Genomic DNA, 13,142 nt, shown 5'->3' with positions numbered 1-13,142 from the left:
ATAGAAAGATAGATAGATAGATAGATAGATAGATAGATAGATGATAGATTGATAGAAGATAAATAGATAATAGATTGATAGAAGATGATGAATAGATGATAGAGATGATAGATAGATAGATAGATAGATAGATAGATAGATAGATAGATAGATAGACAGACAGACGAGGCAGACAGCAGGTTTTGCCCAGTGAGAGTGAGCACTGTGGTGTGATAGGCCAGGAGACAAGCTACCAGCCTCTCTCCTGCCACAGTCACAGGAGCTGAACGCATAATCTTTATTCAGAGGCCCTCAAACACACATTGTCACATGTAAAACTGAGCACTAATCAAGAATCACCAACATCTGAGGAAAGCAATACCCGTGAAGATTAGAACTAATTCCACTAATGAGAACTAATACCTAATGAACTAGAAGAAGATCACTTACATTCAGTTTAATTACTCCTCCCAGGGAAATTTGAGAAGATATTACTTCCTAGAAAAAAATAAACAACATAAGACCGTGAAATAAATAAAATTAGACATTAATAACAATAGGATGAAAAATGCTATTTGTTGAGTTAAAAATTCTAAAGCACCCTTTAAATTATCCTTAGGTTAAAGAGGGGAAAATTAAAATTACAAATTATTTTAAAAGTAAACAACAATGAAAGTATTAGATATCAAAACTGTGGAAAACTATCAACACAGTATCAGAAAAAAAGAATCTATTACCTCAAATGTATTTATTAGAAAACAAAATAGAAGCTATATGAAGGGAGATAACAAACCCCCAAAAAGTAGAAGACAGAAATTAATAAAGGAAAAAGAAAAAAAACACCTGAAAAAAGTAAGCTGATTAATACAAGCAAAAGCTGATTCCTTAAAAGGACTAACATATTACAAATATCTAACAATTGTAGTCAAGCCAGTGGGGGTCTGGTTGGGGAGGGACACAAAAAGTAGCATTAAGTTAGATGAAAGGAGGTATTAGAGATGCAGAGATGTCTATCCTATATAATAAGAGAGGAATATGCTAATTAACCGACTGCATAACGACTGGATCACGGATCTGCAGGAGGGTGGGGCAGCGAACTACCGAGGAGAGCCACAGGAGGGCGCAGGGCAGCAAGCTATGATGGGGGCAGAGGGAGAGAGAGGGGAGAGCTACAGGAGGGCAGGGCAGCCGGCGGAGAGCTACAGGAAGGCAGCAGAGAGCTACTGGCGCACGGATTCGTGCACAGGGCTACTAGTTAAATTATAAGAGAATCATATTTCTTCTAAAAAATTTGAAAATCTAGATGGCCCTACCGGTAGATGGCTCAGTGGTTGAGTGTCGACCTATGAACCAGGAGGTCACGGTTCAATTCCTGGTCAGAGCACATGCCCTGGTTGTGGTCTCAGTCCCCAGTAGGGGATGTGCAGAAGGCAGCCAACCAATGATTCTCATCATTGAAGTTTCTATCTCTCTCCCTCTCCCTTCCTCTCTGAAATCAATAAAAATATTTTTTAAAGAAAAAAAAGGCTGTAAATAAACACACCAAAATGTAAATAATAGTTTCATTGAGATAACAGGGTAATTTTTCCTGTGTTTTCTCTGCAGATCTGGCAGCTCTAGTGACTGCACGTTGGTATATTGTGAGTCCCAATGTGCTCTCGGAGGCTGCAGCTGCAGAAACAGCTAATACCTCTGCAAGAAAACTCGGCTCAGTGAGACTTTGCTTAAACGAAAAAATTTCATCAAAAAGATTTTTAAAATAATAACAATGCATTTATTTCAAAAGCAATATATTTGTACATATATAATGCCATTTTCATTTGGGAACAGATCTTGCTGTTGAAATGATAAATCTGCAATGTTTTCACCAGAAGAAGATAAAAATATTAAGAGGACAGCCAGTGTAATATCTTGTTAGGAACAGCTTCCCGGACAACTCCTTGAGAACATTTTGCTTTATTTCATTTGCTGGCTGTGGTGGAGAGGGTCTCCCCTCTAGTCCCAATTCTGACAGTAATTACCTATAAGACTTTGAGCACGTTATTTAACTTATCTAAGCCTCAGTTCTCACATCTGTAAAATGGGAGTGAGTTCTGGATGTGGACTCAAGATTATAAGGAAGAAATGAGAACAAGTGTGTATTTTCAAGGATTTATCAAAGCACTGGACACAGAAGGGATTGCAAGGTGGATGACTGGACTTCATGCCCCCCTCCCCCACCAACCCACAGGTTCCTGAGGGAAATGTAAGTGTGGGGCAAGGTCTGGCAGTAGAATACCCTTCATTACTACGAGGCTGAGAACTCTAATGCACACCGCGCACGTGCACAACTCATTTGTCCGGACAGCCTGCTTGTGGGTTCGAAGCCCAGTAAGTGGCCTCCATCGCCCTTCACTGTCAGCCCACGTGAGAATCCCAGATCCTACAGCTCAGGTAGGAGGGACAGACCACGGCAGAAAGCACACAGGCAAATAAGGGTCTGCAAGCACAGCAGCCAGGGCAAGAGGACCGCTGCGGGCCTGCCCCCGGGCGAGCTGGTCTGCGCTTCACAGGCTGGGCAGCCAGTCTCGCCTTTACACAGCACAGAGCAGGATGCTGGAGGAGCACAGAGAGCAAGAGAGAGACGATGCCTTCAGTGTTCCCTGAGCAAGAGAACTTCAGAAAGATCCTAAGAAAGCAGGCCCATATGTAAGCTCTGAACTCCGGTTCAAACAGTGGATCTCCCCCCCCCCCCCCCCCCCCCCCCCCCCCCACTGGTGCAACAGAACGTGTTCAGACACGAGTGATGGGTAGCAAGGCTCTTCCTACAGGAGGCGCAGAGAAGGAGGCGGCAGTGAGGGCTGCGGAGGATCCCCCAGTTGCTTCAAAATGCCCAGTTGAGCCCTGGCCCCTGTGGCTCAGTTGGTTGAGCATCATCCCATGCCCTGAAAGGTTGCCGGTTCAATTCCCATCAAGGCACATGCCAGGGTTTTGGGTTCGATCCCCAGTAGGAGGCATGCAGGAGGCAGCCGATTGATGTTTCTCTCTCTCTCTCTCTCTCTCTCTCTCTCTCTCTCTCTCTCTCTCTCTTCAATACAAATATATGTTTAAAAAACAACAACTCCCAGCTGAGGCATGTCAGCCATTTCCTGCTGGGACCTGGACTGGTCTAAAGACTTACAAAAAGAAATAAAGAAAAGTCACCTCTTGGGTACAGCAACGGAGTGAGGAGCTACACAGTCCTGCTCCTGAGGCCCCGGATTCTGACCGTACTTCCTGTTCAGGCTCCATGATGCTGACTCTACTAAGAATCCCCTCCTCCCCGGAGGTGAGGCCTTGTCTTTCAACTTTCCAGGGCTTCTTGTTCTCATACCGCTGTCCATGGCCAGCAGGCTGCAGGGGGGCGGGCCCACAGGGCTAGCACTGCATGTGGCCCGGCCCCCCTGGCGGCAGCCACCGGTAACTGAGCGCTTGGGATTCCTTTGCGTCCCGATTTCATTAATATTTTTAAACTCGCTGTTACTTAATTTTCCTGTTCTTGCACCTGTTCACATATTTTATCCGGCAGGCAACCTGCCACATGTTGACCTATAAAATGAAAACCTGAAAACTACAAAATAAACCAAGAGTCTGAATAAAACCAAAAATAATTTCAATCCCTCTTCAGAGAAGGTAAGCCTCATGCACGGAAGCCTAGCCTCATTCATTGCCAAGATCCGTACCCCTTCTCCTCGGGGGGTGGGGCCTGGGTGCTACCTGACTCCGCCCTGCAGCACCAGCCTCTCCCGGTCTCTGGAGCTAGTCCTGTCAGGAGGCAGGCCCGAGAATTTCATCCTGACCATGTCGGTATTGTCCCTTCTGACTGTCAGGGCCCCAAGGGCAGGGACTGTGCCTCGGCACTTCCCCTGGCTCCGGCCCCACACACAGCAGGTTCTCAGGGAATGCTTGCTCAATGCAGGAGGGGCTGTGGCTCCCTGGGCCTGAGCCCTGTCCGGGCAGCCCTCCCAGCAGCCCCACTGGGGCAGACACTGGGAACTGGCCTGTTCCGGCCCCTCTATGGTGCTCACAACAGAGGCCGCCAAACTAGAAACAGTTTCCAAAGCTCTTTGTATCTAGGTCCTAAATGTGATTTGGTTTCTCTAATCAGATGCACTGGTCTGAGGCTTCATTCAGAATGGAGTCGCCTGGGGAGAGGGACAGCGCCTGAGGCAGCACGTTTCTGGGTGCGGAGCTGAATCACCGCTGTGGCCGCGGCCTCCTGCTTCCCCGGCCTCCTGCTTCCCCGGCCTCCTGCTTCCCCGGCCTCCTGCTTCCCCGGCCTCCGCTTCCCCGGCCTCCTGCTTCCCCGGCCTCCTGCTTCCCCGGCCTCCACTTCCCCAGCTTCCTGATTTGGGCAAAGCCAGCAACCCCGTGGTGTGGCTGTAGGGAGTCACTCCTGGAAGGGAAACTCCATTTACTTTCTGTTCCTTCAGCCCCCCGCCTCCCCAACCACCACCAAGAATTCTGTGAGCCATCATGTTGTCCATAAACCCCTTTCTGCGTCACCAGGTAGAACAGATTCTGTTCCCTCCAACTACAACCCTCACAGCCTGTCAGACTGCTCCTGGCCTTCCACCTGCCGAAGTTAATCCCCCAACTCAAAGCCCCACACCCTTCGTCGCGGCTGTTTACCTTCACCCCACCCTGTTAGAGAGGTAGCACTTGCTCTGCTCAGGGGCCCTGGGCCACATGCCGGAATTATCGACATGAACGGGACCTAGTCCCTTACGGCGTAATCGAAGAATTTATCAATCAGAATAGGGAACCCGAGAAGGTTTTTAAATGTTCCAGGCAGGTCATCTCCGTTCCACGCATGTTCCCTGAGCACTGCTCTGAGCATCTTCTGAAAGTGAAACAGGGGCGAGCAAACGTTTCACGAGATGAGGCTTTTTAAATCTAACCCGGAGCAAACAGCATCGGTCACCACAGCCAGGCGGACTTCCTTAAGGACAAGCACACGCATGGCCCACTGACGCCACCCTGTTTCTTCGTAGCAAAGGCTCCGCTCATTGCTTACCTCAGGGCAATGGACACTCAGAATCTTACCCGCACGCGACTGCTGGGGGCAAGAATGCTGCTTATCTTGGAGATTCCAAAGACTTTGTGCCATTCCAACCTTATCTCCGATTAATCTCTCCATTCATCCTAAGGCTTGGGCACAGCTAACTTCCACCACTATCGCCAAAACATGACCTGCCCTGTCTCCCTCTAACCCACCAGACTGCTCCCTTGACTTGTCAAAATCCACGGCTCAGCTGAATGCCACCTGAGCCACAAAGCTTTCAAGCGTTCCCTGGACACAGGGTCAGCTTGTTCCACATCTGTACCATGGACCCTTGACATTTACAGATTTTAACCTTCTCCACTTTGCACATGGTCAAACCACCCTAAAGGTCCAAGACACAGACTAATTTGGAAATTGGTTGAGGAGGGAGTTCAGTCACACAGCTGCTAGGAGGCTGGTGTATAGGAAAGTCTCACTGAGCCACGAGGGTGGTGACAAAGTTGGGTATAAACAAGGCCCCGGAGGTTAGAGAGGACAGAGAATGGTGGTGCTTCCTATTTCCACCCTCACCGTCACCCCGCTCTGTTAGAGAGGAAGGGCTGGTAAGGGATGGGAATCTAGTCACTGAATCCCATCCAAAGGTCTGGGGGCATCAGACGATGCAGGCCAGGCGCTCTAACAAGGGAAAGGGGGAAGGCTGTGTGGGCCAATCAGAAAGCAGGGCTCAGACACCAGCCATCAGGTAGGAGCTTGAGGTCTCAGGGCCCGAGAGCTGACCAGGCACCCAGAAGCCAAACATGGTATTTCCATTCTCCTTTATGATACCTGTTGCTCAAGCCCAGTGGGGTCACAATATTGCTGTCACATTTTTTCCCCAAATCCTGTGGGAGAACATAGAGCATCCATCAAATGCAGAGGTCCCAGAGGCCTTGGTATGCAGTTTCTGAAATGTGAACTTCCGCTGGCCTTGAGGAGAGCCTCCATCACAGCACCGTCGCCTGGGGGAGGTGGGGATCCCGCTTCTCCTCCACTAGACCGGCCAGGGCTTTGTCCAGGTGGTCCTTGCGGTTACCGTGGGGACCACAGACCAAAGTGGAGCAATCATGGCATTTGTCCACTTGACTGAGCTAACTGGTCCAGGAGTGAAATGGAATTCAAGCTGGCCTGTGACTTTTCCCTTTGCATGTTTGAACTGGGAACAGAGGACACTCAGTCAGTTTCTCTCTGATGGTGACGTTAGATATAAAACTTCTGAGATGTCAGAGGCTGTTTCCTATCCTATGCAGTCAAATAGAAATAATAATAGTAACAGCTAACACTATTTAAGCACCTTCTATGTGCTTAAACCAGGGATTATGCCAAGTCCTTTATGTGCAGTAACTCACTGAGTCCTCATAGCAACCCCAGGAGGTAAATAATAATGATGATTCTTATTTACAAATGAGAAACTGAGGCAAAGCCAGGTTAAGTAACTAGCTCACTATCACTCGACTAGTAACAAAGCCTACGGTCTCTGGCTCCAGAGCCCGTCGTCTTAGTCACTAACCTGCCCTGTAGAGCTGGCAGGCAGAAGGGAATAACAGTGAGATGGCAGGAGCCTGGTCACGTCCCAGCCCTTGTTCCAGCTCTCCCAGGCTGCTGGGCCTGTTCTGCCCCAGGTCTGTAGAGGAGGACGTCTGTGCCCCCAACACAGGGCTGGTTCTCAAGGTGAGTTTCTGTCACTAGCAACCAGAGAACTCCTGACAAACATAATGTCTCCCCACAGGTAGCATGGTGCCCACCAACAACCTTCTTACCCTGCATCTCACTCATCCCATCTCCACTGGACACCAAAGGGAGAGTCCAACTCCACATGAAATCATCTCCCTAAAACACTCCAATATCCTTCTAGTGCCATGGGGGGAAAAGTAGAGACCTCTCTGTGTAACCTACAAAGTGCTTCATTTCTCACCATTCCCCTGTCCCTGCCCCCTTCCCATAGCGGTCCACAACTAAATTCCTGGGGCCTCATGTGCTCTTCTCCCCCAACTCTACCATCGTTTTATCTAAGTTCACCCCAACTGATCACCAGTAGTGTCTGCTTTGGGTCCTGCTACCCTCCCTTCCTCCGACTGAAGGCCAAAGACAGAAGCTCAAGACCTTAGCCCTCCCAGGTAAGCACTGCTCACCTGGCTGACCCCCAAACACTGTACCCCCGTCATTTCTTTCCACTGTGCTTCAACACTGGCAGTCTGCTACCTAACTGAAATGACGTATGAGAAAGTCCCCCACACAGAGCCTAGAACATAGCAGTTGCTCAGTGTATGATATTGCCCTTCCTGCCTCTCTTCTCCTCCTGGGAACCCTATTATTGAAGTGCTGTTATCCTCCATCTGTCCCCATGACAGCATCTCAGAACGGACTCCCCACTTCATAGGCCCTATCTGAGAACTGTCCGACCTCCTATCCAGGTCCTGGGATGGGACAAGAATGGTTCAAGTTCTAATGCCTTAGGTCAAGGTGGGTGCTACTTTGGGGTCTAGGTCTCCGAGGGCCCAGCAGTAGAGAGGGAAGCGTTTCAGAGGCTGGCACCCAGCAGACCCGACAGGGCTCGCCCACACAGCACCTTTCCCTGACCTGAGAGTCGCTATAAAAAGAACAAGCTCAGAGCAAGCTGTTCTGGAAACACCGCGCCATCTTCACAGCAATTCTATTTGTGTCAGCAGAAGAAAGAGGGTTGGAGCGTCCCATTCTGGTATAATTGGAACAATTACCCCGTAAATGTGATAATTACAGTTTGATCATTTTGTAGGCAAAGGGAAGAGTGGTTCCAAGATTTTCTCCTTGTTGGAACTTTCTGTGAGGAAACGGCTTATGTTCCGGAGCCACGGGCTTCATATGTCAGATCCAGATGTGAATGCCTTCCAGTGCCTACCTTACCAAAAGAACATAAATTCTGAAATTTCTCTTCTGTGCTGTGCTGCTAAATTTAGGATGAGACAAGGCAAATTTTTGGGATAATTTAAGCCAGAAGAACTAGACTCGTTACATGTGAGCATCAACTTAAAGAGTTGATATCTAGCCCTAACCGGTTTGGCTCAGTGGATAGAGTGTCAGCCTACGGACTCAAGGGTCCCAGGTTCAATTCCAGTCAAGGGCATGGACCTTGGTTGCGGGCACATCCCCAGAAGGGGGTATGCAGGAGGCAGCTGATTGATCTTTCTCTCTCATCGATGTTTCTAACTCTCTCTCCCTCTCCCTTCCTCTCTGTAAAAAATCAATAAAATAAATATTTTTAAAAAGAGTTGATATCTAGCCTACCCATGTTCTTGTAAATGTGTAGAGGACACCCTTCGTCACCTCTAGGTCTTCCTGGAAACGCGCACTGGAAATGGCATATGTGCTTCCCCTGCCCTCGCCTGCATCCACAGCAGACAGTGCCAAGCAACAGTGATATTCTTTCCGGTGGCACCAGACAGCCTCACACAATCCAATGCTTTGTTCTGAGCAGTCAATCGAAGGGAGTTGTCCTAAAGATGAAACCTACTTACCACCTCTGTACTAGATGTTTGGTTTTCTTGAATACATGAAAAAAAACACAGCCTCTTGAGGGATGAGAGGTCATATGTCTGAGAAGTTGCAATTTCCCAATTTGTGCCCTGTGCCCTAGGAGAATAAATGGTGGAAGGGAGAGTGGTAGAGGTGACTCCTCTGTACAGTGAGCAGTATGTGCAATTCTGAACTCCACCACTTACCTGCTCTGTGATCTGGGACAGGTAACTCTGGCCTTCTGAACCTCAGTTTCCCCATCTGTAAAATAAGAGCAATAGTACCCAACTCATGGAGTTGCTAAGGAGTTCACAAGAGCTAATGCATATGAATGAGCTCATATAAGGAAGTAAAGCAACACCCAAATATAAGTTCTTTGGGGAAGAACTGTGGTTGGGGAGGGGAGGACACGGGTCATGGTACAGCTCTGGTGAGATTTCCCAGCTCTTCTAGCTCCCACTGCAGAAATTGGGCCCCAAAGATGAGGAGACCCTGAAATCTTATTTCCCAGCAGGTCCCTGTGAGATCCAAGTAGCTAAACCCCACAGTGAGGAAGGCTTCTCTGATCCCACACCTCGATGCGAGCTGTGGACAGTGTGGACTCCTTGTGGACTCTGCCAGGCGAGGGATCATCCCTGGCCGGGAAAGAGGGCTCTCCCAGCTCAGCATCTAGGACAGGGGACCTAGGAGAAAACCAGGCTGTGACTCCTGAAAGTCCACACCGAATAAGTGAGCAAAGAGCAGGCAAAGACCTTTTCTTTTCAATGCCACTCCCCAGCCTAACGCCCATCGGTGACTCCACTTTACCCGCTGATGAAGTCAAAGCGACCTTGAGGGCCAGCCCCACCTTTAGCATCTGACTCCCTCTACCCATGACCCATTGCTCCAACCACTCTCTCAGTTCCTGGACAAGACAGGCTCTCTCACACATACTTCCTGGCTTTTGCAAGTATTGTTGCCTTTTGCACACAACATACCCACACACTGACCACCAAACCCACTCAACTAAAATACTTTTTTTTGTCATCTTCCCAGGGCTCCCTGCTTTGGGTAATATCATCCTCTCTTAGGCATTCCCCTGCGCGGTCTATACTTCCCTTCCTCATAGTATTGATTACAGTTAGACTGACAGTAACCTGAAGGCAGGACTGTGTCTTCTGTCTTTAGCCTCATGGCTTAGCACGTTGCCTGGCACCATGAAGTCTTCGGGAAGAATTAGTTGAAGGAATAAATAAGTCATCAACAAGAGTCACTGTCAGATATGATGTCACAATGCAAAGTATACAATGCTTTAACAGTCCTTCTTTTTTCTTTTAATCATTCTTCCCTTTCATTCATTATAAACAGCAAACGCGTAATTGGGTGTCATTGCCAGGCCCCTAGTATAATTCAGGAAAAGCCTTTTCCCCAGATTTGTGGAGATAGGGGTAGGGGGTCACTTTCAAGCCATGATAAATATATATATATATTAAAGGCTAATATGCAAATTGTCCACTCAGGAGTTCAACTGGGAGTGCAATCGCTCGCTATGATGTGCGCTGACCACCAGGGGGTGGCGCAGAACATGGCGGGCGATCAGTGGAGGCAGCGGGCGCTGAGGGAGCGAGGGAAGGAGGAAGTGGGAGGTGGGGAGGCCAGGCCTAGGGACCCGACCCTCCACGAATTTCGTGCACCAGGCCTCTAGTATTAACATAAAGTAACACAAAGCTTTTATAACAAAGGGCTCCTCTGACTCATAAACTGTAAAATGAGTTGCAGAAATAAGAGCAAAATTGTCCTGTTCTGTCCTCATACTCCCTCTAGTGTCAAGAACTGCAAGTAAGCTAAGAAAGGAAATGGAGACCATGGGTCCTGTGCAGTCTCTGTCTCATTCACCTGCTTCCCAGAATACACTGGGATTCCTTCCCGCCTGCTCCCGGAGAAAAGGCCTGACTCGTGTGAGTGGTCCAGGCTGCACCTTCTCTCCTTGAAGTCACCAAAGCTACAGTCACTGTGCTGGAAGGCCGCTGGCCATGTCATGCATCTGTGTCCAACCTGAGTCCCCAAACCTCTGGGCCTCAGGGGAAAGAGCACTGGGGTCCTGGAGAGGGTTCTGGAATTTCAAAATGTCTAAAGAAACTGTACCATCACTGGAGATAAAACTGGAAACCACCCAAAAAATGGGCAAGTGCCTTTGCTTTCAGCTGAAATGTATCAGCTTGGTGTCGGATCGGCATTGCTTACAGCACTCACAGTCTTGAACTCATTGAATATAGTAAAATAAATAATGGCTTCCTACATGTGGTTGATAATGAGTGTTTAGATTTGAGGCACATAAGGGTAAAAATTAATAATAATAAAAGTGCTCCTTCACAATGAAAAATCCAGGACCCACTTCTCTGCCCCCCTACTGGCCTCTGAGGTGCGGACACACTGGGCTGCTTTCAGACGGGGAGCATTTCTCGGAGCCAGGCCACCTCATTGGGCATTTGGAGGAGAAATGCTTTATTAGCCTGGACCAGTGAAGGCCAAACAGTTATTTTCTGGAAAGGCACTCCTTTTAAAAAACTGGCTTTTATCACTCGGCTCAAAAACTTTTGAAGTCTTCTGAGTCTACTGTACGACACCCAAGTTTGTTGGTCTTTTCTACTCTTCTTTTTCTCAGATTCCTGTCCTCCAATTCCACCCAGTCTCCCAAATAACTCCTTGTGTCCCAGACTGTCAGGTCTCCTCATTCAACTGTGACGATGTTTTGAACATTGACGTATTCATCCAGCACATACTTACCGCGGGCTCATATTGGCCCAGGCATTGTACCAGGTGTTGAAGAAAACAGTGACAGACATGTTCTCCACCTTCATGGAGGACACAAAAGAGGAGCGCAGAGACCTGAGAAGGCTGGCCTGCCATAGGAGTCCACAACGAAAAAATGAAATCTACATGTGGAGAGTGGGGAACCTCCTACAGAAGTGGCATATAAACTGAGATCTGAAGGACAGGAAGGAATTAACCAGGTAGAAAAGAGGAGAAAACACTCCAGGTTGAGAGAAGACAATGTGCAAAGCTGTGAAGTGGGAAAGAGCATGGAGATTATCAAACCATCCTTGCTCACTCCATCCTCTCTCCTAGACTTCTTCCCTACAATCTCCACCTAACAAAATCCCTTAAGACAGGGCTCAAACCTTATTTCTTACTGATAACCATGACTGAAAAGTATAATTCTCAACTAACCTGAAGGATTTGTTTTCTGTAATCTTTGTATGACACTAATCTATTATTGTGTGGAAGTGATATACTTGTTCTGTTCTCCCAGCTATATTACAAGTTCTTAAAGGGCAGAAATCTTTGCACACAGGAATAAATCAAATCGTTATGTTTCTGAGTTGTTTCCTTACATTCCTCAAAGTAACCTTAAACCTGGCTGGTACTCTGTGAGTAAAATTGAAAGGATGAAAAAAAAAATTTTAAGTCCAGAGTAGGGCAATGATTGTCAAGGACTGTGAAGGGTCTGAGATCTTACCCTATTTTCAGGCTAACTAGTTAGCCTATCCCAGTTGCATGGATATTGGCAAAAGACATGAGGATCCTTGGCCAGAAACAAAGGACATAATTACTCATGGCACAGCAGGCTACATGAGCATCAGCATATTTGTGCCAGTTCCCAAGTCTCATGGGGATGATGCAGATGGACCCAGTCATGTACCTGAGTATCGAGTGGCTTGCATTACAGAGAGAAACCCTGAGCTCGGAAAAGCCAAATCTTTTATACTAGATAGCAAGCATGAGGCCTACTGCTCCAGAGGGAGACTATATTTCCCAAGGCTGCTCATCATACAAACTTCCTTAAAAAGAGAGTCCGTGACAAAATGCAGAGAAGGCCTCTGTACGGGAGGTATGAGAGACCCATTGAGCAAGGTCAACAGGCATTATTAATAAAAATAGCTACTGTTTATTGGATGTTTACATGTGCCATGTACTGTGCTAAGCACTTTATATGTATTAGCTCCTTTTTTCTCTCAACACACTTATAAAAAAATATTAACAAATTTATGGGAAAATAGTTTTATAAATTGAGACTTTCAGCATACAAAAAGGAGATTTTGGAAACACCCGGAAACATAAAGAGGTCTCAGGAAGCAGCTAAATCTATTAGCTCCACTCTCACTCCATCTGCTATCCCTGCTGCTGCCTCTCTGTACTTCTCCCGCCCACTGGGCAGAATATGGCTGTCCCAGCTCTATAGTTTCAGCCAGTCTTAGTGAATGATTACTAATCCCTGAATCCAATAGCCAACTCCACGAAAGAGAACATGATTGGTCCAGCTTTGGTCACTGACTAATCAACACTTGTATGTCTGTTGGGGAGAGAGTCTTACAGTAATATAAACAATAGCCAGTATTAATAAATAAATTCATTGTGCTTTTTTATTATCGTTACTTTAAGGTAAATAAAAATACTGTGGTCCCACTTACTGGTCTGTATCTTCCAGTGGCTGTGAACTCCTCCAGCCTAGGGATCATATCATTTAACAGAATTATAATCATATTGGAAATACACAATTGACCCTTGAACAGCACTGGCTTGGACTGCACTGATCCACTTACACACCGATTTTTTCCCCCCAATAAATAGA

General features: G+C 47.4%; 1 protein-coding gene across 2 annotated transcripts in view; it reads right to left on the bottom strand.

Annotated features, from left to right (window-relative positions):
• Window positions 1–13,142, bottom strand: part of ANKRD42 (ankyrin repeat domain 42) — a 98,983-nt gene that overhangs the window by 1,704 nt on the left and 84,137 nt on the right. For both annotated transcript variants that reach the window (XM_079787313.1, XM_079787316.1), the window contains one exon: window positions 430–477. In XM_079787313.1, coding sequence (XP_079643439.1) covers window positions 471–477 — 7 coding nt within the window. In that variant the 3' untranslated portion in view covers window positions 430–470. The remainder of the gene's footprint in view (window positions 1–429; window positions 478–13,142) is intronic.

Source organism: Cnephaeus nilssonii (assembly GCF_951640355.1).
Source record: "Cnephaeus nilssonii genome assembly, chromosome: 13".
NCBI classification, from domain to species: domain Eukaryota; kingdom Metazoa; phylum Chordata; class Mammalia; order Chiroptera; family Vespertilionidae; genus Cnephaeus; species Cnephaeus nilssonii.
Note: the sequence above shows the minus strand (reverse complement) of the source record. Positions and strands in the feature narration are given on the sequence as shown.